Source organism: Vitis vinifera, chromosome 6 (assembly GCF_030704535.1).
Source record: "Vitis vinifera cultivar Pinot Noir 40024 chromosome 6, ASM3070453v1".
Lineage (NCBI taxonomy): Eukaryota > Viridiplantae > Streptophyta > Magnoliopsida > Vitales > Vitaceae > Vitis > Vitis vinifera.
Window position 1 is genome coordinate 8,155,880 of NC_081810.1, and position 26,839 is coordinate 8,182,718.

At 35.7% G+C, this 26,839-nt stretch overlaps 3 protein-coding genes, 1 long non-coding RNA gene and 1 other non-coding gene across 5 annotated transcripts; 4 read left to right on the top strand and 1 right to left on the bottom strand.

Annotated features, from left to right (window-relative positions):
* The first annotated feature begins 423 nt into the window (after window positions 1–423).
* LOC132253918 (abscisic acid receptor PYL5-like) lies at window positions 424–921 on the top strand. Its single transcript, XM_059737293.1, has one exon. It carries the CDS (start codon window positions 424–426, stop codon window positions 919–921), a length of 498 nt encoding a protein of 165 aa, XP_059593276.1.
* Window positions 922–2,137: 1,216 nt separating this feature from the next.
* LOC100262041 (shewanella-like protein phosphatase 1) lies at window positions 2,138–7,302 on the bottom strand. The gene is made up of 10 exons (XM_002277745.4): window positions 7,048–7,302; window positions 5,934–6,034; window positions 5,477–5,590; window positions 4,918–5,130; window positions 4,546–4,681; window positions 4,262–4,437; window positions 3,831–3,919; window positions 3,581–3,650; window positions 3,064–3,181; window positions 2,138–2,561 (listed from the first exon to the last, which is right to left on the bottom strand). The coding sequence occupies exons 1-9, from the start codon at window positions 7,217–7,219 to the stop codon at window positions 3,095–3,097; spliced, it is 1,158 nt and encodes a 385-aa protein (XP_002277781.1). The 5' UTR covers window positions 7,220–7,302; the 3' UTR covers window positions 2,138–2,561; window positions 3,064–3,094.
* A 9,567-nt stretch (window positions 7,303–16,869) lies between these two features.
* Window positions 16,870–17,639, top strand: LOC132253899 (uncharacterized). Its single transcript, XR_009465796.1, has 2 exons — window positions 16,870–17,152; window positions 17,452–17,639. It is a non-coding gene; the product is annotated as an uncharacterized LOC132253899 (long non-coding RNA).
* On the top strand, window positions 16,963–17,102 carry MIR390 (microRNA MIR390). The gene has a single exon (NR_127798.1). It is a non-coding gene; the product is annotated as a microRNA MIR390 (primary transcript).
* A 3,103-nt stretch (window positions 17,640–20,742) lies between the features above and the next one.
* LOC100267213 (cation/H(+) antiporter 24) lies at window positions 20,743–23,815 on the top strand. The gene is made up of 3 exons (XM_059737294.1): window positions 20,743–21,213; window positions 21,322–22,362; window positions 22,406–23,815. The coding sequence occupies exons 1-3, from the start codon at window positions 21,001–21,003 to the stop codon at window positions 23,537–23,539; spliced, it is 2,388 nt and encodes a 795-aa protein (XP_059593277.1). The 5' UTR covers window positions 20,743–21,000; the 3' UTR covers window positions 23,540–23,815.
* Window positions 23,816–26,839: the final 3,024 nt, after the last annotated feature.

Consider the following 26,839-nt stretch of genomic DNA (forward strand, 5'->3'; position numbering starts at 1 on the left):
ATAATAAAAATAAAAATATCATTACTTAATTTTGTTGGCAAGGATGTAAATTTTTTTTTTTTTTTTTACCATATTATCTATTTTATACCAAACTTGACTTGTGAAACGTTTTTAAAAAATGATCAATTTTCAATTGCTAAAAATTGAAACAAAATTTCAATATAATTAAAACAATTTCTTATGCCACATTAATAGATAATCATAAATTTATTTTTTTTAATTTAAAAAAATTAATTTAAAATTCAAATATCATTATGAAACGGATAAACAAAGGCAATCTACTTGTCACTCAGTTGAAAAAGGTCCTCACTCTTTCAAGCTATAAATAACACTGAGACACCATCACCTTCTTCATCTTCGTAGAGAGGAGTTCGGGAGGGTTACGGAGAAAAATGGCGATTACAGGCCCAAGAGTCTCTGTCAATGGCGCCAAGGGTTCACAGCCGGGGAGTCGCTCGTCAGGTTCCGTTATCACTACCCATAGCTGTCCCATACGACGTCGCTTTGCGTCACCTCCGCACCGTCAAGCCCAACCAGTTCACCTCCGCTCACTACCGGGAAATTGACGCCCCCATTACCACTGTGTGGTCGATTCTCCGGTGCTTCGATTCCCCGGGAGAGTACAAACCCTTCATCCAGTTCTGCCACCTCGCCAGTGGCAACGTTGAGGTCGGCAGCATCCGCCACCTCGTTGTCCACCGGAACCTCCCCGGAAAGGACAGCATCGAGCGTCTCGACATTCTCGACGATAACGCTTATGTCACCGGCTTCAGCATTATCGGCGGTGCCAATAACCTAAAGAACTACCGCTCTGTCACCACCCTGCACACTGCGGCCAACAGCGAGGGAACGGTCGTAGTTGAGTCGTACGTCATCGATGTTCCGCCGGTGGATCACCGGAGGCCTGCCGGGTCTTCGTGAATACTGTGATTCACTTCGACATGATCATGCTGACAGCCAGGTCCTACAACGAAGCCGGTATTGTGAAGCCGCTGGAAGCACTCTTTTTTCGCCCTCTGCCGACGTGAACGTCGCCGGCCGCCGTGAAACGCCTCCATCAGTCGTGTCCGTACTACCACCGGAGCTTTTCCCCGCGTCCTCTTTCTTTAATCATTTTCTATTCTCCATGGATCATAATGTAATCTAGATAAAAATTATGGAAATAAAAAATTAAAGCAGCCGAGCCTTAACTTCAGTATCAGTTGTTTGGTTTCCTTCAGTTTCCTCCAATTTTTTCTTTCATTCAGAAATTTGATAACAGAAATGGTGGTTCCCTTGAATCTCTTTCGTTTTGAGCCACAAATGAATCATGGTATAGAAAAATGCTAAATTTTTCTTAATTTTTCACATAGATGAAGATTCTATATCTTCAACCAAATGCATTCCACTTTCCATTTTTCCATGTATATGCAAAAGAGCCACACCAGACCTGATTGCTAGGCAATGTAATATGTATCTTCCCTGAATGCAGTTAAGAAAAATCTCACCAAAAAAAAAAAAATTCAGAATGTGAATTATAAATCTGAAAGCTAGACGACCGGCCAGTCTTCATCTTCATTATGGAAAAGGAACATATCTTCAGAATCTGGTTGCAGAGGTGCAACTATTGATGCTTATCCATGCAATTAAGTGATGATTATCTAGAATTCTTTTTCGCGAAAAAGACAAGTTTGAAAATTTCCAGTTTTAGTGATATCTTTGGTGTCATTGCCATGCAAAAATGGCAGTTTTCAGACTTAACTACAGTTAAAAGATACAATGGGTGCCCTGCTGTTGTATAGCCGGTGGGCGCCGTTTATAATCTATAACCCTGTATTTGATATATGATATGGATTAGGGAAAAAAGTTTCTACCATTATATACGTAGTGAGTATATCTTAATCATTAGACATTTTAAAGCTATGAGAGTCCATTGAGCCTAGAACGAAAAATATTTGCGTGGAAAGGAGTCATTATAAATGGTTTTAAAGCCAATCTCCAACTTCGATATGAGACATTATCTGTTCAACCTCACAAATATTAAATTCCTGACATTGTAGATATAGTGGGTATCTCTTCACCACAAAGATATATTTTAGAGTTGTGAAAGCATATTGGGCCTAGAACGGACAATATCTACATAAGAGGAAGCGGACTATTACATGATAAACTAATTATTATTTGTTTGTTGTATTAATCCATAGTAAAATTCTCTCCAATAGAGCTAAGAATGAAGAAATCCACAACCAAACTCCAAATCCTAATACTAATATTTTCTCAAGTTACAATATTTGTTGTTGATCTCATTCATATTCAACAAGTTCTGCATTTGAGTCCTATGTTTCAGTAGGACAATTTCATTCAACACAAAGACAGGTCCTAAAATCAATTAGGAGTAAGTTTTACCTCCTGGATGTGATACAAAGTTTGCTTTGCCTGTCTTGTGCTCTTACTTAAATTGCCAAAGGCAGCTCGGTTTGCATCATTGAACTAACCCCTTTTAACAGAAAGTGTCGACCATGGTAGATAGTCCAACAAGCTATAAATCGAATGTGAATGGGAAGGGAAGTACCCAGTATTTCCTGTGAAATCCATCAAAACAAACAAGACAATTAAACTCAGTTGATCTTAAACTTGTGCATCGAAAATAAGCTTCTATCCAAATCAAGCAGTTCAAACACAAAATGATTGATTTGAAGAATATAAGGTGAGGAAGAAGTGTAAATACTGGCAAAATAGGGGAAGCAATTCAGTATTTTGAATGTGAAGTACTGGCAGAGTGAAGTATTCAAGGACTTGGAACTACAAGCTAAGAATTCATCAATCAAAAGAACAGGCATTTAGGCATCCAATGTTCTCATTTCAAAAAAGGTGTGGAATGTGACATACTGGCATTATCTAGCACTCCAGGACATGAAACTACAAGCTAAAAATACATCACTCAAAAGAACAGATATTTGGGCACCACAAATTCTCACGACAAAATAAAAAAGGTGCAGTACCAGCCAATCACCGTATCCTTTCACAAGAAAACTTATTTTTACTTGACAAAGTAACAGAGCAAGGAATGTGAAAACTCGGTACCTGTTATACTTTGTCGGTTTATATTCTGGGCTTATGTATAATCAACAACCTGACGTTCATTAAACCTGTCTCTTTTGCTCCTTATAACTCTTGCTGTATTGTCTCTTATTTCAAGAACCTGGTGAAAGTAAAAATCGGGTTGAATGTTAGACCCCATTACCCGGAGTGCTGTTCATAACAAAGATTCCAAAAAGAGAAAATAACGAGTAGAAACTTCTACTCAACAGAAACAAAAAATCTGGGCTGTAAAGGGGGTTTTTGGATGTCCCATGGACACATAGCATTTGAAATTTATAAGGAACAAATTGATCCTATGGAATGATCATTTATTGAAATCTGAAGGTGACCCTGTACATAACACAGAGTTGAGATAGAGATAAAAATCATTGGTTTTTTCATAATGAATCATATGAGATGGGATAAAAGATCAAGATCTTCAGGAAATGATATTAAGTGGTTATGTTTTGTTGGATCTCACAAAATTTTTCAAAATGGGAAACTAAGAAGTTCAGTTTACCTCTGGTCTTGAATTAAGAACTCCACTGGACATTCCCACATCAATACGCCATATACTACAATCATATTTACTGCAAGGCAAAACCCAAAACCCAATAACTAGATATACAAAGTATATAAGTCTACAATGCAAGAAACTGCAAGCCTCGCTAGTTTGGGAAGTATGTTATGAACATAGAATTAGTCAAATTAGAGATATCATATATCAGTAGTTCCTCAAAATGAAAAGCCCAGCAATTGAGGTTTCTTACCAATTTACTCCTACAGTTTGAGGAGTATGCCCAACCACCATGGCCTTAGCACCTACTGCTTGCAGTGTCTCTTCAAGAAGAGAATATATCTGCTGAGCAGAACAACTCAGTTCCAATAGGCAGATATACTAGTATAACACAATCCCAAAATTTACTTTGTAACTGAAGATGTCAACTGAATAAATAAGCAACCAATGGACTGGACAAAAAGAAAAAACGCTTTTTTTTTTTTTCAAAACCAGGTTTCCTCACTTTCAAGTCAACAATTCATCCAGCTAAGGAGCTGGTCAAGTGGGCAAATTGAAATTCTGTAAAACCAAAAAACAAGTTCTGAATCTTTCAAAACTCAGTCCACCCAAGTTTCAAGCTGCCAAACTTTTGAAAATGAAATATATAAAAACTAAAGAAAAAAATATTATCAGGATTATTACTTGGTTATTCTGGTAGTCCGCAAAATCTGAAACATCTCGAGAGTATAAGCGGTTCCAAACAACACTGTCATAGCCCCTGGTTGCTATGAAAGGAATTGGACGATCATTATCATTTTCAGTGAGACCTCTCATCCAATGAGATACTTCCCTGTTCATTCTCTCTATGCCATATGCAACTGTGGAAGTACCAACACTCCTATCAGGCATTTCAAACAAGAAAGATAAAACGTCTTACATAAGTTTAAACAAGCAATGCATTCAAATGGCAATGGTACTATTTTTACCATGGTGAGGAAGAAGACCACCATGACAAAACACCCAGTCATCGATTTTAAGAACAACAGCATGTCGTGCAAGCTCGCATGCCAATAGACCCCCTGGTCTTAGAAGAATTGATCTAGCAATCACCCCCTTTTGCTTCTGTCCTAGTATTTAATCGGAGTGATTAATTGAAAAATGATAACTGGACAGGAAGCAGGAATTGCCAAATGCTCTTGAAGGGAATAATAATCACCAAACAAAAACTAATTCGCACGAGATAGAGAGAGAGAGAGAGAGAGAGAGAGAGAGAGAATCAATAATAGCACCACCAATAAAAATGATCAAATATGCTGACTCTTGTGAATATGAATCAATGGGATAGAGAATTTGAGTACCTTCACTAGGTTCCATGGACCCCAATAATTTTGGAGCATTTTTCGATCTTCTTTCCACTTTTCAGAAACACCAACCCAACCAAGAAAAGCTTCTTCCCAGTTCCCTCCATAGTCATCCAAGTATTCAAGGAAATCTGTACACTCATCAAATGCCCCTGAATCAACATATCTGAAATCCCCTTCCACATTCATAGTCTCATGATTTCCGTTAACCTATATCATAACACAAGAACATTAACAGCACATTAATTAGGGAAAGTAGAACTAAAAGTTTCAGAAAATCATCCATTGATAGAATTAAATAAAGTTAAAGATTACTGAGAGCTTTTGCATAGGGTATTCCAAACACATTTTTACAGACCATGGTGAAAAAACAGGATACAGAAAGTCATATTACCATATTTTCTATCAAATCACCAACAAAAAAATGGTACTTCATACAGTGTACACATATCTTTCACAAGCAAATCAAATACAAAAATATAGACATGATAACTTGAGCATCATGAATATTTGTGCAACAGTCAGAAAAAGTCTCTCCACTTGTAGCTGCACAAACCTGGAAAACTGCTCCACCACTAGCTTTCGCCTGGATATCCAATGACCGCAATAAGGATAAGATAGCTATTTCATCTTCTCCTCGATCAAGTATATCTCCAAGCTGAACCAATACCTAGGTGAAAAGGCAAATAAATCATCATTGGTTGGAACACTTCTTGACTAGAAGAATACATCCTACAAGTTTCTCCTTTAAGTCGAGAGTTTTCCAATTGTAATTTATAAAAGTCCAATGATAATTGATAGGGCAGAATAGTATAACGAGAATTTCATGAAATGGAAAAAGGTAATTTTCTTTGGATAGGTATCTAGAACTTATCTACAATTATCAGAAGAATAAAATAAGAGATGTCTGCAACCACGACTTGTACCAAGCCTCTCCACCATAGGTAAATATATAAGATTTTGGCAACTAATTTTATATTAATATTTCTGCATTATGTAAATAAAAGAGTTACCGTATCTCCACCAGTCCATAAGTTTTGACCATTAGAACTTAAGACCCCAGCCATCTCAAGTGCACATCTCGCTTGGGCAAGATCCCCATGCAGGTCCCCAACTAGCACATTCAACTCTTATAAGAAGACAGAATATTCAAAAACCAAGCAAATGAACAAAGAACTAAAATCAAGTTACTGACCTGCATTTTTTAGGAAATCAACATACAAAATTACTAAAAAATTCAATGTCCACATATAGAAGATAACTAAACATATTATCCCAAACTTATCTTGTATTTGTATGCATGCAGAGAGTGAGAGCAGAACTGGCTCTCTCTTTCTCTCGAATGACAGTTCAAATGCCATGACTAAAAATAAGAATTGAACCCCTATAAGTATTAGTTTGATTGCATTACAAGATTCAAACTTCAAATTAGCACCTCTTTTTTTAGTCCCTTCATTCAATACAAAAGTAATATGATAATTGAAAATTGTCTTTCCACATTTATTTAAATTTAGCCACTTAATTTACTTCATATACAGCAATCCAATCATGACCAATAGATAAACTCAGCTATGATCAACTAAGCCTCATATTCCAACTACTCTGGTCAGCTACATCCATAAGGGTTGTAGAAAAAGTCTTAAACTGACCGGATATCCATCAGCAGCCAATAGTCCTAATCTTCAGCTCCTTTCCATGGGCACCTCAATTACAGTCACATCAAATAAGCAGATGCTACAATAACCCTAAATGTTGGTGAATTCAGAATGAATTTCATGTTTACCAAACAAACCATTCATCCAAACCACATTTCTCATTGGACCATCAAACCATTTCCCAAGTAATAATACTAGAACTCGTTAACTTTCATTGAATTATAAAGAAGCCAAAAACTAACCCAAGAACTCAAGACGGAAAAATAAGAATCAGTACAACAACAAAAAAGAAGTCCAAATTCTGATGACCCACCTGCTAAAACGTTAATTCAGAGACTAAAACAAGGAAACAAACGCTAAAATTGGAGAAAAAAAAACACAAAGTGAGTGTCACCAAATTCACTTGAGAAACTATTAAAAACACCAAAAAAACATAAATAAATAAATGAACAAATAAATAAATAAAGCTAACCTGCAACAATACGTCGACCAGGAGCAGAGACAAAAGTGGGCGGGTTGCCACAGACCACTATGGGTTTTGAAGCTTTGGCTATACTGAGAGTAGAACATGGAGAAGTTTGTGTGAGTCTGGGAGACTGATATGGAAGTGGGAAAGCTGACCAATTTAGAGAGAGCTTAGCCATTAGAAGAGGAAAATCATGGTCCCTGCTTTTTGGGTGTCTCGTTTTAAAAAATAAAAACAACTTGCTTTTGCCTTTTTCTTTTATCTTCCGCCACAGAATTTCTTGCAGAAAACTCCTCCGCCAAGTGTTTGGTATTATCGATCCAGTTGTCTGGTCCAAGCCCATTTATTTTGGGTTGGACTTGCCCCATAATAATGCAACCCATCCTTTGGACCAATCACAAGTTTGGGCCAATGCCCACCTCACTTTCAAAATGGGCTTCCATCCTTATCCATCTTTATCCCACACAAAACACCATACATAAAATATCAATTTTCTAGTAAAATCCATAAAATAACAACTTGTACACTAAGATTCCAAACATGGTGAAAGATCTCGTATATATTTCTTAAGAAAAGTATTAAATAGCTTCTACTCTCCGAATCATACAATCAGACGACCCACTTCAACAATGGGGTCTCATTTTCAAATCACATTTTATGTGCCTAAAAAAAGCAATCCATGTAAATTACCTTCCATATACCAACACTATATTTCTAATTTTGTTCAAAAATTATAGCACTTTTTTCATTAATTAGGATAAATTTTTAGGTTGCGTTACCATGCCCTATTGACCGCATTCGTAAATTTTGTTATCAAGTGTCACTGTAGATTTTCATCTTCTCATTGGGCTTCAAAGGTGGGCCCATCACCCTGTGTTTTTTTTTTTTTTCTTTTTGAACTATTCCTTTTTATCTCAACCGAGCGGGTTTGATTCGTTGAAGTTCAAAGGACGAGAGGGAGATGGGAAAGATTTAAAAAGAGGGAAGGAGAAGGAAATGAAGGCTTGAACACTTGCAGGGGGGCATTGGGATTTGAAACACTGAATGGAGAGGTACAGTCAAAGAGAGGATTGGACTGATATTTCAGCTTCAATTTCCAACATACTGACTCCAAATCCCCATTCATTCTCAGCCTGCATCCACGTGCTTTTCCCACATATTCATATAAGCATGGATATTGAGAAGAGTGATGTGTTCTATTTTATGAAAATACACATGGTACGGATTCACAGTCACCTCAAAAATAATTTATCTTAAATTATAAATATATAGTAAAAATAAAAATTTATTAAATTTAGCCCTTTTTTTTTCTTTTTTCTTTTTTAAGTGAAGGAATTAAGCTGTGGAGTTTGGAGAGGGATGTGGGGGGAGAGCCCCTTGCTTTCCCTAAGACCATCCTACACTGCCCGCTCACTACTCACGAGTAATGCTGCATAAATTCAATGATTTTATGACTTTATTTTTGCAAATAATATATGTATTTCATTTATATGATTTGTTTTTCATTTTATGACTTGTTTTTCCAAATATTAGGCTTTTTATTATTATATTTTTAATTACCTTGTAATCCCTATTTGTTAAAACCTTTTAGTATGGATTTGGAAACTTTTTCTATTTTTTAAAATTAAAAATAATAATATTTTTTATATAAGATATAAGACATTAAAGGTTTATAATTGAGAACATGGAGATTTTAAATTAGAATTATTGATATGATAAATGTGCATCCTCTTTCCTTGTTATTCTTCAAATCAATGATAAATGAAATTTTATTTGTTGATGAACCTAATTTAAAATTTATTCAAAAGCTCTTACAAATGAGCAGAAATCCAAAGTAATTCAAATCTAGTTTAGTATTTCTTTTCTTTCAAATAAAATGTTGGTATTTTACATAAAAGCTTATTATTCAGCTCGGTGATGGGTAAACCTTAACCAATAGGAGACTTCCATGCCTTGCACCAATTACCCTTTATTTCAACCCTCTTATGCCTATGGCCACACATGATATTTACAATGGTCCATCATGGGGAATATGCCCTACTCAAATTCAATTGAAGCATATCCAATGCATGTGTGGCTCTTTTCATCTCCAATTCCCATTCATCAAATTATAACCCTCAACATCTCTCAAATATTCAACGGTAGAAAGTTAACTCACTGTCAAAGTATATCAACTTCACATAGGTAGGCACTACCCTCCACTTGGAAAAGTATAATAATATCAAAATGTTATATCAGAATCAAGTATATTTAAATGAGTATAAAACATTAAGTGAATAGACTATAAGTGTAAGAAATTTGAAGGAAGTATCTCTTCTTGAAAGAAGAGTATATTGAAATATCTTATACAGAAGGTTAATGGAAAGTAAGTTGGTCCATTGATGATTAATTTACCGGAGTATGTCAATATCACTCCTATAAGAAAAGTCATTCTATACAACCCTAATAAGACAAGTGGAGTTGATGGAGATTCTCATGAGTCACCTTCGCAAACTAAAATAAAAAGGAAAAACCCTACCCCTTCTATTTTCAAGGGGAGCATTACCTTATTTGAAAATAGCGAGTGCATTCCTTTTCATATATATCATAAATCAATATTTACAATGATAACATTTATTTATGGAAGGTGGACACTCTTACTAACACATGACTTTTAACCTAATATAAGATATATTAATAAAAAGTATACATGATATGATGTAACATATATCGAATCTTACGGATGAGGAATCATTTAGTTGACATCATAATGTATTACAGACAAACAGACACATCGCATTATCTTGACATATGCCAATATCTCCACTATAGTGTGATTTCCAAATATTCTAAAATAACTTCGGGGTGACAAGAAAAAGGAATTATGCCATGGATCATGATAAAAATGAAGAGAATGGTTCAAGCAAAAAGAGGAGGAAAAAAAAAAAATCAGGAACATGTTTGAGGCAGCAGAATCAGAGTGAATCAAATGGGCTTTTAAAGTGGAGCACAAAAGAGATGGAGGAGGGAAAAAATGGGCCTTAACCCTGCATCTACCACGTGGCAAAGAATCCAAAACAAAACGAAGCTAGAGTGCGAATCTGATGGATGTGATGTGACCCAAGAACACCCTTGAAGGCTTAACCTATATGCACATGCGGGCTGGGGTTGCCATTTTCCTCCTCCTCTTAATACCCTACTTTTTAGGTTACCCATTATGCTATGCCGCCCTCCTCCTCCCTACCATCTTCTATGATCTATCATCTATCTATCCACTGCCACCACCCTACCCTAAGACTTTTCTCACTTCCCATCAAATTTTCAAATTGTAAGTGATCTCCCAAATCTCCTCTTTTTTTGTTTTTATTAATTTTGAAAAGACCATATTTATTTCATATTCTATATTTTATGTGGTAATTGAAGTTCTACTTAGGAATGTCATTTGAGTGACTTCAACCCAATTCAATTTTCTACGAACCTAATTCAAGATTTTATTTTTACAAATTTAGATAATTTAAATTAAACTAAAATATTTATTTTGATTTAGAAGAGTGATGGGGAGGCCGCCCATTGGAGAGAAATGGGAGTAGGGTAGGAGGAAAATATAATAATAGGCCAAAAAGGAAGGATCAAAGATGGAATTCACCTTTTCGGCAGGGTGGGGTCAGGGTCGGAAACAGAAACACTGGCCAGCCCCAAATGGCAGTGAAATGGCCCTCAACTCACCCAAATAAAGAGATGGTCAGAGCCCACGAGGGCATTAATGTCCTTTTAATACTTTTCCCAAAAGTTATTATGACAAATTATTTAAAAAAATAAAAAAAATAAAAAAATAAAAAAAGAAGAGGGAAGAAAGAGAGGTGGGGGGTCCTCTTTCTTGGGCGTCGAAACAGAGAGTATGAGTGTGGGGAGTTCTGAGAAATGCAGGGAGATGTGTACTGAATTGAATGAAGAAAAAGGAGGAAAGAAAGAGAAGGAAAAAGAGAGAAAGAGACGGGTGCAGGTGCCGAGGCGTGTCCCTCTGAGTCAGAGAAAGAATGACTCAGGGTACATTTTTTGTTTTTCTACACCCTAAATTGCCCATCTTTTTCTACCTTATTTACATTTCTATCTCCCGCTTCTCAACTTGCATTATCTAAATTCTTTTCTTTTTTTTTCTACTTTTTCTCCCCCAGTAATTGTCAAAATAAATAAAAAGAGAAGATACCCACAAAATTACAATTGTGTTCATATGATGAAGGTGTAATGAATGAATTTTTTTGACACCCCTCAAAAACGTGCCACGTATATATTTTTAGTTTTTATTATTTATAATAAAATATCATTTCTTGATATTTTTATATTTTGATTTCATTTATTAATATTCTTATTTAATAACTTAAATTTTATTATATATATATATATATATATTCACTAGTATAAATCTATTCCATTCATTTATATTTTGATATTATTGGTTTATATTGTGGTGGAACAAAACGTTATTCATTTGGTGTTAAAAAAGCTTATGAGGGAAAAAGAAAATAGAAAAATAATTATAATTTTTTTTAAATGTGGATAAAAAATAAAAAAAATTAATTAATAAAATATATAATTTTTAAAACCTTTTCTTTTTTTTAAAAAAAGAAAAAGAAAATTAGAATGAAATTTTGTTAATACCTTTAAAAAAAAAAATTGGTCCTTTTTCTATGGCATCTAAGAACAAGTTTAGTTAAGATTTTTTTGTGAGAAGATTTAAAAAGGAAATTAAAAATTTTCTTAATGATTTTAAAGGTGTCAGGGTCTTTCCAAAATATTTACAAATGGAAGACTCCTTAGTCCTTACTCTTAATGATTAAAGCCCATGATGCCTTTTGTACTTAAAAAAAAATTTATTTTTTCTTTTAATTGTGAAATTTCTTTGAGAATGGTGATGAATAGTGGAAATTATTGATGAATGTATATATTTCTAAAAAAAATTTCACTTTGTCATTAACTTCAAGTTATGGGTTGAGGATAAATTTAATTATGTTAAGAGATTTTATTTTATTTTATTTTATTTTTAATAATTTGATTGATTCATAAGAAAATTTAAAGAAATTCTTTATTGTCTATAAAATCAATTGTTTTATTAATAATCCAAATGTTTTAAATGTGAAATATATATATAGTAAGAGTTGTTACTCTTGATGTTGCAAATTGCTGGAATGTTAGTTGAAAGGGAAATTTGATTTTTCTTTCTTCTTTTAATCCAATGGAATGTGTTTTTTTAACAAGGGAAGAAATGAAGAAGAAGAAGATGGTGAACATTGAAAGAGTAAGAAAATGCAACTTTGAAAAGGAAATGAGCAAATTGGTCTTTGAGTCTACCAAAGTGAGAATAGAAGCTACATAGGGTTAATGAAAAAGTCAAGGAGATTGATTGATCTGCTAACCATTTAGAGTTCATACTTTTAATAATTTTTCTACTACTTTTAGTTCTAATATAAATCTTTTATATTACAAGTGAATTCAATGTATCGACTCTCAATATTCATCAGAATCATCATCTTTATGTTGACTACACCAATGAAAAAATAAGTATATTCTTAATAAATATAAATAAATCAAAGTACATTCTTAATATATGACTTATACTATGATGTGCTTGACATGATCGTTTCAAAATTATCGCCTTATTTTTGTTTAAATGTCGATCATATAAATGTTGAAATTCCAATTAGAAGAAAGCTTATATTCGATAACATTTTACCTTGGTAACCATCTAAATACAACACATTTCTACAAACCCAATGCATAAACTAAGTTACATTACTTTCTAACCATACCAAGTTTCACATAAATAATATTCAAAATGTACCCAAATTGATCGGAAACAAAATCCATTCATATGCATATAAAAAATTTAAGGTAATCATGCATCAAGTTCATCATTTCACTAGCTTTTTATCCTCATCCTCGTCATCATCCTCATCCTTACCATTTGCACTCTTATTTCCATCATCATTATCTCTTTTATCATCATCAAATGTGTTAGAGTTGGAAGACGCGCACAAGGGTAAGTTGCATTCCCGTCGATGATCAATCTTTCTAATTAAAGATGCAAAAATGTCAACACTTTATTTGTAAATTTATACAAAGTATGTACACCTTTTAAATATCAAAATGAGGTATATGTTGTAAAAATAGTGGTACAACAAGATTCTCTTTCCTTTTTTTTTCTTCAATACTAGGTTTATAGGTCGAAGTCAATAGTATATTACATTCAACAACATCATTCTTCTTGCCTGAGAAATCTACCTCAACTTTCTCAAGAAGCAAACAAATGGTTACACCATATGGAAGGGCCCTTGTTTTAACAATAACGTGTTATGTCTCAATCATATTATAACATATTTATTTCATAAAGTTCAATTGATTGCGAAGGTGCATATGATAAACAATGAATAAAAACAACAAAGTAACCTCATTAAAGTGGCTTTTTTTAGGTGAGAAAAGTCTTGAGCACGATGAGATTGAGATGTTTTATTTTAAAAAGAGAGTATTTTGATTAAGAGTTACACCCATGGAAAATGGCAACCACAAGGTGTTGATATTTTTCCAATCATTGTCCTAATATCATTGTCCGACACTATAACAATACAGTATTTTTGAGCAACGAGAGATTCGAGACATAAAATATAATCTTTTGAGACATGATGCAATAATATAAATAATAAAAAATTACAAATTATAAATTTTCTTCCCAATTTCCCTTACTTCATACCTACATATGCATCCTTCACACCCTTCAATTTTACACACATCTTCCTCCACTCCATCCTAGAAGACTGAAAAATTCATACTCTTATTCTTTCCTTTCCTACTCAAATTTTGCCTTTTATAATTCCTTGTTACATAAACCTATTCATCTTCCCTAACATCTTTTCTCACTTTCATAACTACAAATTCATTTTCCTTGACCCAAGTTTTCATACTCAGATTTTGCTACCATGGGTTTTAAACTCCAAAATCCTAAATACAACTTAACTAGGACATATCAAACCATATATATATATATGGCAGCCACATTTCAACTGCAAAATTCAGACCTCTTTGAGTCAACAAAATTAAACACAAAATCAAACCTAAACACAAACAACAAAAAAATAGAAAAACTAAACTCACATTATGTTCGAGTATACATTGTCACCACAAAATGGGAGGAATTAAAGTTGTTCCCCTAATAGTTGTAGCTTATTGGATCTTTCCTAAATTCCTCTTGTGAGTGGGGTTCTTGGGTAAAAGTTGTGGACTTCAATGAGAAACCAAATTCAAAGCAAAAAAAGATTTCAACCCTAAAAGTTTCCCCTTCTTAAATATTTTTGAAAGACTTCTATATTTTTAACGAAGAAGTTTTAACTGCTCTCTTTTAAAATTGATTTTTGAGTGTTACCTTTTGCATTATTTTCTCTTTATTTAATTTAAATTTTATAAAAAAAAATGTCATAATTATCTTTGTTTTTAATAAAATTATTTTTAAAATATAGCTCTCAAACATAAAATTTTATGGTATTATACTTCTAATAAAAATCAAAGGGCATTATTCCAAATGGAGATAAATGGAAAATGGAAAAAGAAATAGGCTAGTTTCAACTTCCAGTTATCTAGATGTTTTACATTGCAAGAACACCATTAAGATAATAGATTTCAGGAAATAGAAATTAAGCATCATGCCTTAATTTTAATCTTCTAATCATAACAATCCAAGGCATGGTTTGGTTCTTACCCAAAGAGGAAAAAATGTAACCATGCTCAAGCCATTAATCAATTGATATTAAAAGCTATAATTTCAACTGAATTCATAATGGTTTTTTTGGCCTATATTCTCAGTCCTGATTTCATACTTCACCTGGCTTCATGAGTAAAGCAATATGCAGACCGATGAAACTGGGATATGCTCCACCTTTACCACCTGACTTAGGATTTGGTTTTAAAAGCATCCTAACTAAAACAATTATAATCAACCCATTTATTTATTTATTCATTGATTCTTTGGATACTAACTTTAATTCTTTAACCCATGTTTAAAAGAGGAAATGTTGAAGTTCATAATGATGATTACAAGTGTTGATATATTTATTTAAACACTCATTTATTTATTTATTCTTTTGCTACTAACTTTAATTTTTTTTTTAATCCTAAAAATGAAAAGGACCAAATGTTCGAGTTGATAAGGATGATTACAAAATTTATCATGATAAAAACACAAATTAGATTGGATATTTTTAGAAAGCACTTCACTGAAACAGTCTCTTCATGATTGTAGTAGTGTTGGAGGGCCTTCAAGAGAGAATAATAAGATTCATGTTGCCGACTCTAATTGAGATTATTACCTCATGATGATTGCCTTGACGAATAAGGGGGTTCCAAAAAGTATTACTCACAAGTGCTGTTGGGATAGTGAAGGGCAGCCAATGGACCTATGGTGCAATGATTCTTGACCCACCCAGTAATGCTTGATTAAAACATAAGTAATCCCCATTTGCATCACATTATGGGCAACAAGCATTTGATGATTGTGAGATCTTCATTTTAACCTCCTTGGTGTACAGGGTTCAGAATTTTGAGTATCTACTGAAAGAATTTAAAGAAAATGCTTTATTTTCTGGAAATAATTATTTGAAATTGCGGATATGTAGAGTTTGTTGAAAAAAATGATTGATCGGTAGGAATTTGAGGGATTTTTAATATATCATGTTAAAATTTCATGAAATTAAGAACATTTGTGCCTTAAATTAGTTCAAAAATTTGTTGGGTATTGATGTTTTATTTTTAACTAAAGATTAATATACTAAGTTACTCTTATTCGCTTACATCTTAGTTGACTTTTATAAAAGTGTATAATTTGGTTATGTTGATAATAATCTAATTACTTTTTTCATATCTTGATTTTATTTGTATTTGATACATTTTTTTTGTATCGAAATTATTTTTTCATAATCTTTTTATATTTTTCATTCTTTAATTATGTCTTTTGTACTTTAATCACATTTTTGTCACATAAGATTATATAAAAACATTCAAGATGATACCAGAGAGATGATCTTTTTACAAAGTGAATGATATTAATGCATTGGATTGATCATAAAATTGTCTCCTGCTTTTATCATTACTCTTAATCAGTAGTAAACATGCAAGACAAGTACTAGCTTGAGTCCCATCTCTTATCCCACTTGAATCTTAGTGGGGTTAGTGGTGCATTGCATCAAAATTTTGTAAAATTAAGAACACTAACTAATACAATGAACTTACTAAAAATATTTTCATGAATTTTTGTAGAGACTCTTACCTACTTCAGTCTTGGTGCATATGAGAAAACTTATTGGTGTGGGTCAGGTTTCACTGATGGTATATTGAATCTGGGCAACTTTCCTTCACAAACAAAATCAAAGAAACCAGTGGTATATTGAATCTGGGCAACCTTCTTTCACAAACAAAATCAAGGAAATTAGGGTTGTGTTCCTACAAAGGAGGAAAAGTGGAGAAATGGGGTTTTGATATAAACGTAGAAACCCTCAACTCATTCTCTCCATTACCGTATCCCAATAGAGGGCTAAGAGGTAGGTAACGTAGTCGGCAGGCTTACCAAGGATGAAGAAAAAAATATACATATATTGCAAAGATGTAAATTATAAAATCAAAGAAATAAATAAATCATAAAAGAGAAAGGAGGAAAAAATAAAATAAAATAAAATCCGACTCTCCACATAGACCCAACATTTTTACTTGGTCCAAGCACTTACAAGTTCCCATTGAACTGGCTCATATGAACCCATCCACACGTCCGCTTCCCCTTATAAATACAAGCCTGGGCTCTTCTCTTCATACCCACCATGTGAGACTTCTGAGATGTATAATGAAAATAGCTTGTGGGTTTTGCTTGGTTATGGGTTAATTTTTGTCGGTGAACCTCAGTATGGGAGAATCTGTTAAGCTCAGGAGGGATAGCGCCATGAGCCATGATGAAAATGATTGTTGAGTTGAAAATTTTTTCTAGCTTGTTTTTTGGGTCATCATTTTGTGTGTGTGGCGCTATCTATCCTGAGTTTCACGGGTTCTTCTTACTATCTCTGGTGCAGTTTCAGCTTCAAGGACGATATTGAGTATTTGGGTATGTACTATATTTACCTATATATAAATCGTTTCTGGCTGCATCTATGATTTTCCTTTTGTTTTTCTCTTTTATTCTGAAAGCAAGGTCTTTCAAATTATACTCTCCTTCTTGGTTTGATTTCAGTAGGGTACTCAATAGTGAAATATAAATGATTACATGAGGTTGCTCTGATGGGTTTGGCCTTTTTTCCCACTGATCTTACTTCTCTCACCCTTCTTTTTTGGGTTCATCCATGGTTTTTTGTTTTTGTATTTTTTTTCGAAGGGCTAAAGGGACTGTTCTTGGTTTGATTTCAGTAGGGTAAGGATGAGCTGTGGCTGTGATCTCCTGTCAAAGAGCTGAATCTTGCGGATGCACCTTTGGTGTTTCTTTTTTTTTTCTTTTTTCTTTCTGTTCCTTTTAACCTAGAATCAAGCTCTTCTGATTATGTCTTTCTTTTTGTTTTGATTTGAGCAGGGTGCTGATATCAAAATAAGTGATGTCATCATTATGCGCTCTTCTTCTCTTCTTCTCCTCCTCTTCCTCCTCTTTCTTTGTTACTGATCAGAGATAGGGTTACATATTGTTCTTTGGTTCTTTGGTTGCATTTATGATTCTATGAAAAGTAAAAGGGAAAACTTGGGTCTTCAGATTAATCACTCCCTTTTGGGTTGATTCCACTGTGGTAGACTCACAGGAAAGATAAATAATCTGTGGTTGATGTTGTTCTTCTTCATGTAAGTGGTACTCCTGCAGGTTTTTTATATATTTGGGCACTGAGTCCTTCTGAGCATGCTCTTGTTTTTAGTTGGATTTCAGTAGGACAGTCACAGCAGTATACATAAATGATCTGTGGCTCTTCTCCTTCATGTTACCCAGATGGGGTTTGTCTCATTTGATACTGTTCTCTTACCTTTCATACCCTACTTTTTAGAGGGTTTCCCTTTTTCTTTTGAAAAAGTTAATTTTTCTGGGCTTTATTTGAAGGAAAAAGGTTAGTTGTTTAAATTTCTCTCTCTCTTGTCAGTTGGGTTTCAATGTTGAGTCCGAAACCCTAATTTTCTACAGTGGAAAGTTTTCAGTTTATGGAGCTAGGGTTTTATGTTTTGACTTAAATTTTTGCAGGCTTTTTTAGCCATGGTATTATGACTGTGGATGTTGACCCCTTTCCATCGTCGTTTATGTCACATCCTCCATCCTTCTTTTCTTTCCATTTCCTTCATCATCACCGGTTAAGGCAAAAAAAATTGATGTAATCTTAAACTATTCCTTCTTTTTTCCTTTTGAACTTTGATTTTTTTAATACAATTTTTCTCATTCTCTTTCCTTTCATGCATGATGCATCACAATAAAAAAAGAAAAAAGAAAAGAAATATTATTTTATTTTATTTTTTATTTTTTAAAATTAGTAGTCCAGAGAGGGCATGATGGTGGAGTTTGACTTGATTTAATGTGATTTCTTTAAAGCAAGTGTATTTATCCATATCTGTTTGAGGTGCAAATTGGGTCATCTGGTTGGCCATTATGTGCCACGTGTAGGGTTGGGATGAATTTAGCTGTAGATGATTGCAAGTATTTAGAAGATTGATTTCACTTTAGGGTACAAAGTGTGTCTTTACTTATAGGGACAAAAGAACCAGCTTACCTGTAAGAATTCTCTCCAAAGCTTCTCTCCTCTTATTCTAAAATTTTTAATTATCATCTTCAAGGTACTGTGGAAATGTGTTTCTACAGCCACTCCCACCTATTCAAAATGGACCCATTCATCCATACAACATCGATTTGTGCTATCTCAAACTTTAAGTTCCATCCTTGGACTTGTATGAATAAATTTCAACTGATTGGAAGAAAGGAGATTTAGACCTTGTTTGGACTTAATTTTTGAGAAGTCATAATTACTATTTTTAGCTCAATAAGGGTTTATCTTATGGTCGTTTTAAGTTATTGAGAAAGGGCTTAATATAAGGGCTTAATCAAAGCTAAAAACAAAAAAGAAAAAAAATCCAAGTGGGGTCTTGGATCTCTTTGAAGTTTTGCTTCCTTGTGGTGAAAAAAAATCTGTTGGGGTCATGAATTTTGAATTCGAGTATGATGTGGAAATGATTCTATTGGGACCATCCCTAAGCCATTATTTTTTCCTCCTGTATTGTGGGACTTGGTATGGCCATGAGGGCTAGGCCTGGTACATATGATACAATGATTTAGCTTTCAGAATTAAAGTATAAGCTATCAAACAAATATATAATCATCAACACCGCTGGAACCTTACTCTTATCTACAAAATTACAAGGCATGGAATCCATGATTGGCTAAGCTGCAAGTTGACCAAGTTAAGACGGTCCAAAACCACATTACTTTTCAAGTGGGGTCTTGAAACCTGTCTGTGTTTCGATACTTTGGCGTAACCTTGACGACGGTTTGCAGAGACAACACCGATTGTATGAAAATAATATAAATGTATTCGTGTTCGTGTCATAATCGAATAGAAATAACTTGGTCAAATTTATGTGAAAGGGATGGCAAGAATGTAGACGGGGAAGCTGCAAAATGGCCTCAATGTATTCATTCTTGCCAAGCACCCATTGGAGTTGAGGTTGGAAATTTGGAATGATATGTGGATCCCCCGTTGTCTACAGATGGGGGGTTCTCAATTTTCATAATTATAAATAAGTTGAACCATTCTACAAAAATAAAAAAATGTACAACCTACTATATTCTAATATAATTATATCAATAAAGTTTTCAATTAAATTGGGAGTGTCACCATCATTTAAAAGAAAAATATAGTTTGGATTTCTTTTCTAATGTTATGAGATATGCACATTGTCGATGTGTAAGGTGACAAGGAAAATTTTTGGACAAATCTTTGTCAAAATATAAATGGGGGAGGAGTCGATTTCTAGTGTGGAATAATATTTTTAATATCTTATTAGTTAAAAAAGTAAAAATAAATTAATATTGTGATACGGATGGAGTGATAGGACATCATAAATTTTATGAAATTAAAAATAAAAGTATTTGGTTGTGAAGCAGGATTGGATGGTCCAACCGTCCAAGCATGAAGAAGGGAGGAGAGGGGGGGGTCCAAGATGGGTGGTGTTCGTTGAATTGCTTTAAAATTTATACCCTGAAGAGTGGCGGCTGAAATACAGCTGCACCCTATTAAATCCCTCTCCACGGATGGAAACATGGAACATAACAGCCGCCTTATTTTTAGGCATGGCTTTCCTCTCCCTGACTCTCATAAATAGCATCATCATCCCATCCATGGAAGCATGGGCCTCCACGACTTTAAACTTTGGGGTGAAGTAATAACGAGTGTGAGATAAATTGAAAGGGAAAGAATGGGAAAGTGAAATTCTACTCTAATTCTAATTCCCTGAGATCTGAAGTGCTAAAATGAAAAAAGATCATGAAAACTATGCTCAACAACTGTCTTCAAATTGTGAAATTTAAAAGAGAAATGGATGTGTCTTCCATTTTTGTTAGGTGCTATATTGTGAAAAATGGGAAGAATAAGTTGGTGGAGAGATGTGGTTCCCGTGTAAACTTTTATTCTCGAACACAATTTGAAATTATTCTAAAAAAAAATGGTCAACTAGCTTGGGTCCCTGATTCAACGGACGTCCATCCCATTAAAGAGCTATCTATTTCTCTGTCTTTGGTTTATTTGTTTTGCATGGATGGGATTTTATCCAAGTATGTTGCATGGTGAGGATCATCCAGTTATTGCGGATACTTATGCAAGATTCAATTGCATGGCCAGAGAGTTTCAGTTACCGTTTTGCATGGTGTCCTCGATTCTCTTAACTTTCTTTCTTCCAGAGGAGAGTGGCTGAATGCAGGCCTACTAGTTGTTTCCGGCTATGGTGAAAATTGATCCCAAAGCTCGGGACCTGGTTTCGTGCCGAACCACCGTCAACAAGCATCGATCTATCGGGATATTCTATGGGGAGAATCCTCTGCAGACCCCTTTTTCACTGCTCTTATTGGAGATGTCCCTCGTCATCCTCCTCAGTCGTCTCGTTCGCTTTCTTCTCAAGCCTCTGAGGCAGCCTAGAGTTGTCTCTGATGTTATTGTAAGACTCCCTCATCACCTGCCCACTACTCTTTTTCTGCCTGGTTTTTCATTTTCTGGGAGCATGGCTGCATTCTAATGATGATTGGATTCTAATGGTTTTAATCAGGGTGGTATAATCGTGGGACCGACGGTTCTGGGGCGCAGCAGGACGTTCGCGAGGAAGATGTTTTCGGATGAAGGAAGCTTTTTGGTGCACAATTTGGGAGTACTGGGTTTCATATATTTCCTATTCATATCAGGAGTGAAAATGGATCTTTCTATGTTGAAGGGTTCGGGAAGGAAGCATGTAATGATAGCTGTATGTGGAGCGATTACTCCCCTGGTATCGGTCACTCTAGTGGCGCTTCTCTTCCGGACACGGTTAGATCACGAGCTTGAGAAGGGTTCATCGATATGGGGGGTTGCTGCAAGTATGTCCATAACAGCATTTCCTGTGCTCTACCCTATCCTGAGAGAGCAGAACCTGCTGAGTTCGGAGATAGGACGAATGGCATTGTCCGTCTCAATCATAACCGACGCACTAGGGATCACTTTTGTGATAGCTTTTGAGGCTGCAAAACAAGGGGAATCCAGGAGCAAGGCTGCTCTGTGGCATTTGGTTTCCTTGTTTGGATTTATAGGGTTTACAACGACTGTTGTTCGGAGAGCCATGACTTGGGTCATTCGCAGAACACCAGAGGGGAAACCAGTGGCACAGGTCTACATAATTTTTATTTTGCTGGGGGTGATGGTGATGGCGTTTTTGTCTGACTTCTTCGGTGCAGCCATTGCGAATGGGCCGCTGTGGCTGGGGCTGGCAATACCCGATGGTCCGCCGCTGGGAGCCACCATAGTCGACAAATGCGAAACTATCATGATGGAGCTTTTCATGCCCTTTGCATACGCATCAGTGGGGCTCTACGTGGATCTATTTAGCTTGAGTGACTACTGGTCGGCTCTGTCCCCCCTGTTTATCATGGTCATCACCGGATTTGCAGCCAAACTGCTTTCGACTCTACTCACTGCTCATTTCCTTGAAATGCCGTTTAGAGATAGCCTCACTCTTAGTCTCATTATGAGCTTTAGAGGCCAAGTAGAGTACCTGTTATACCTGCATTGGGTAGACCTTAAGGTACTCTCTCCGTTTTCTCCTTTCTCCTTTCTCTCTATCTCTCTATCAAACAGAAATTCCAATTCATCTATGTGTGCAGATGGTGAGGCTGCCAGGTTTCACGTTGATGGTGCTGTTAAGTACTGTACTAACTGCAGTGGCCACACCTTTGGTCAGTACTCTCTATAATCCGACAAGGCCATACATGGTTAATAAGAGGCGAACCATCCAGCATACTGCTCCAAACGCTGAACTCCATTTGGTAGCTTGCATCCATGACCAGGAAAACGTGGCTTGGCTGATTAATCTTCTTGAAGTATCAAATCCAACATTGAGTAGCCCCGTTGTGGTTTATGCTCTCCGCCTGGTTGAGCTCCTTGGCCGGGCTTCACCCATCTTTATAGACCATGAAAAACATGAGAAGCAGTATGGAGAGAATACCAGCTACGCCACCGTCCACAGCGCCCTAAAGCTCTATCAGGAAACCAGAGGCGATTATGTCAGGATCCATCCCTTCACAGCTGTGTCCCCCCGACGAAGCATGTACCAAGACATATGTGAGCTCGCTCTCGTGAATAAAGCTAGTCTCATTATCCTGCCCTTCCATGCCGAAGGCATTGATATCAATGGCAATATTTCGCACATGGTCAACTCATGTATCTTGGCCCATGCACCTTGCTCTGTTGCAATCCTTGTAGACAAGGGTCCTCAAAGAAACCAATGTGTGACACGCTCCTTCCGGGCCTCATCCCGTCATTTTGCAGTTTTATTTTTAGGAGGAGCTGATGCTCGAGAGGCCCTTGCTTATGCAGATCGAATGGCTGGGAATCCCGATGTGTCTCTTACAGTAGTACGGTTCCTTACCGAAAATTATGAAAGAGATGATGGATTAGAGAAGAAGCTTGATGATGGGTTGGTGACATGGTTTTGGGTGAAGAATGAGGCAAATGAGCAGGTGATTTACAAAGAGGTCGTGGTGAGGAATGGAGAAGAAACAGTGAGCGCCATTCAGGCTATGAACAACGATGCCTATGATCTTTGGATCATGGGGAGGAAACATGGGATCAATCCGGTGCTCCTCGAAGGATTATCAAATTGGAGTGAGAATCAAGAATTGGGAGTGATTGGAGACTACATTGCTTCCATGGATTTCAGTAGTACAGCTTCTGTATTGGTATTGCAACAACAGGTATTAAGAGGGCAAAGGATGCCTGCATCCCATAGTATATGTTAGTAAAGTTCTATTAGTTCCCTGTGACACGCTTTCCCTCCTAACTTTTGCCCTTTCTTTTTTTTTTTTCTCTTTTGCTGGACAGACTAAGAATTTTGTTATCCAAAGATAGTGGTTTACAAAACGATTATAGGAGCCAAAAGAGAGAGCACTACAGAAGCTTAAGCATCCTATAGATCATATCATGTTGTGTCTAGATGGTATTGAATTCTATCAAGACAGTTACCCTAGAATTTATTTATTTATTTTTTCCTTCTGTATTAGATTTATTCTTCTTCAGATTTGTCACTTCATGTAGATGACATGTTCATCGTAAACCAGAAACTTGAAAAAAAACAGGCAATTTCCCGGTACACTATTTAATACACAAAAAAGCATTTGACTAAATCTGTAAAGAACATTTGCAGGAAAGCTTTGGGTTGCACGAGTTGAAGTCAGTAGCCAAGCTAAAGCCCATGCCAGAATACTATTCATACCGTTAATAGGTATACCAGCTACTTCAGTTGTTAGAGATATATATATATTTTTTTTTTTTTGAGAAGCACACAGAAAAATAACATAGATAGATTAGGCTAAAGTTTGCCAACGTACACCAGAAGAATACAAAGCTTGCCAACCAGAAAGAACAGATAAAGAAAGGCAAAAAACTAAGACCACCTACCTACCCACAACTACTTGGCTTCTAACCAATCTACAAAATCGATCAAAGACAGGATTTCCTTCTAAATGAAACCTAACATGGTCCAAAAAGGAAAGCAAAAGAACAGATTTAAGTGCTTGATCCGAACGTTCCCACATCTTCAAAAGCTCTGATTTCTTTGATGCCAAATTACACAAAAAAGGCATCAAAGCGCAACTAACCAAACCTTCTTCCATTTTTTTCCTTCTTGAACTCCACTCTAGCTTAGCAACATCAATCTTACCGAAAAATGCATCACCCACTGCAATCCAAATAATGAGAGAATCAACTGCTACAAATATCTAGCTGTAACAAAATGTAGAAACAAGTGGTCGATGGACTCCTACAAATATCTATTTACTAAAGGAACCCTCCTTTTCAATGGGTCTAAAGTCAAAATTCTTCCCCAAGATGCTTCCCAAGCAAAAAAACCAAATCTCGTCGAAACCCACGGGTTCCAAACCACTCTAACTGGGAAAGCCTCTGCACCCCCTAGAGTCAAGAAAGTCAGTTTCACCAATAAGATCCGAAGACTTACTTCACATTTGGAATTGCACAGAAAAGACTATTTATCTCGGAGAGGTCTACGGAAAATTCTAAGAAAACATCAACAGTTGCAGTCTTATTTGGCAAAGAAAAATAGAGTACGTTATAAGAATTAATTGGTCAGTTGGGTATTCGGGAGACAAAAAGTCATTAATTTGAAAAGTCCTTTTGAATTATTTGATTTAGTAGATCTTGAATTTTGATGAACTTCTTTTCATTTTCAACAATTCATGGAAGAATGAATCAGGGGAAAACCTATGAATGTACCAACTACAAGAGAAGACCTCATGATAGTCAATATGGGTTCTCATCACCCATCAATGCATGGTGTTCTTCGACTCATTGTTACTTTAGATGGTGAAGATGTTATTGACTATGAACCAATACTAGGTTATTTGCACAGAGGGATGGAAAAAATTGCAGAAAATCGAACAATTATACAATATTTGCCTTATGTAACACATTGGGATTATTTAGCTACTATGTTCATAGAAGCAATAACCATAAATGCACCAGAGTAGTTGGGAAATATTCAAGTACCTAAAAAAGTCGGCTATATTAGAGTGTAATCATGTTGGAGTTGAGTCATATAGCTCTCATTTATTATGACTTCGCTCTTTTATGACAAATATTGGTGTATAGGCTCCTTTCTTCTATATCTTCAGAGAAAGAGAATTAGTCTATTATTTATTTGAAGCTACCACCAGTGTGAGAATGATGCATAATTATTTTCGTATAGGAGGAGTAGTTGTTTACCGCATGGATGGATAGATAAATGTTTGGATTTCTCTGATTATTTTTTAACAGGGGTTGCTGAATATCAAAAACTTATTACGCGTAACCCTATTTTTTTAGAACTTTCTATTCCTTGAGGCTAACCAAGTCATTCTATCCTCCATCTCATGCCTAATAAAATGCTTTTGAATTCTATGCAAAAAGGCCTTCACCATTTCTAACTCACGATCATGGAATTGTCTTGAGAATCAAGGACTCCAATGACCTAGCTCCCCTTCTTCATCCCACGTATCCACAACCTAGGCATCCTTTGAATTAGTGATGGAAAATAAGGTGGGGAAGACTCTTTTAGGGAGTTGTCACCACACCACTTGTGCAACCAAAACTTGATTCTCCTCTCATTCCTAATAATGAAAGCAAACTTTGCTATTAAAAACCTTCCAATATTTCCTGATGGCTTTCCAAAAACCTACACCATAACCTTCCCTAAGCACCCTTGAAGTCCAACCTCCACTTTCCTCCCCGAATTTCCCAACAATCATAGGCCTCCACAACGAGTCTCTCTTCGAAATGAATCTCCAACCCCACTTACCTAGAAGCACCAAGTTGAGAACATAAAGATTCCTAATGCCCAATACCCCTCCTTTCTTGTTTAAACATACTTTGACTCAGTTCATTAAGTGAGATTTTTTTCTTTGAAGCACTTCCACCCCACAAAAAATCTATTTGGAACTTTGCAAGCCTTAAACTTACCCTTCTTGGAATTACTAAAAGGGGCATGTAGTAAACAAGTAGACTAGATAAAGTGCTTTTAATGAGAGTGAGCCTCCCCCCTTTCAACAAGTACTATTTTTTCCACAAGGCTAATCTTTTTTGTGCTCTCTCCTCCACTACTTCCCACACTACCGATGACTTGAAAGGGGTTCCTGGAGGAAGACCTAAATAAGTAGAAGGGAGACTCCCATCCGACAATCCAACTCAGCTGCCAGCTCTTCCAAATTGTCAATCCTCCCCATTGGGATGATCTCACTCTTATCCAAATTGACTTTCAACCCAGAAATAGCTTCAAGTCACATGAGGGTTCAGTTCAAATACATCAACTACTCTTCATTTGTCTCACAAAAAATTATAGTATTGTTAGCAAACAAAAGGTGGGTCACCTCAACTAACGTAGTTTCCTGCCACCCACCGAGAAACTAGAGATGAAACCTCCTTCCCTTGCCTTAACAAGTAATCGACTTAAAGCATCCATCACCATAACAAATAAATAAGTGGAGAGTGGATCCCTTTGTCTTAGACCTCTAGAACTTTGGAAGAAGTCAGTGGGGGTCTTATTCATTAGA

Bases quoted from the DNA above. Each gene is read 5' to 3' on its own strand.
- LOC100262041 (XM_002277745.4), bottom strand. From the start codon at position 7,219: ATGGCTAAGCTCTCTCTAAATTGGTCAGCTTTCCCACTTCCATATCAG. The intron at 6,035-7,047 runs GTTAGCTTTATT...TGAATGTGCTAG, and splicing joins TGGTCGACGTATTGTTGCAG to TTGGGGACCTGCATGGGGAT. The intron at 3,182-3,580 runs GTAAACTGAACT...TACTTTCACCAG, and splicing joins TTCTTAATTCAAGACCAGAG to GTTCTTGAAATAAGAGACAA.
- LOC100267213 (XM_059737294.1), top strand. From the start codon at position 21,001: ATGGTGAAAATTGATCCCAAAGCTCGGGACCTGGTTTCGTGCCGAACC. The intron at 21,214-21,321 runs GTAAGACTCCCT...GGTTTTAATCAG, and splicing joins GAGTTGTCTCTGATGTTATT to GGTGGTATAATCGTGGGACC. The intron at 22,363-22,405 runs ATCTCTCTATCA...CTATGTGTGCAG, and splicing joins CTCCTTTCTCCTTTCTCTCT to ATGGTGAGGCTGCCAGGTTT.
- LOC132253918 (XM_059737293.1), top strand. From the start codon at position 424: ATGGCGCCAAGGGTTCACAGCCGGGGAGTCGCTCGTCAGGTTCCGTTA.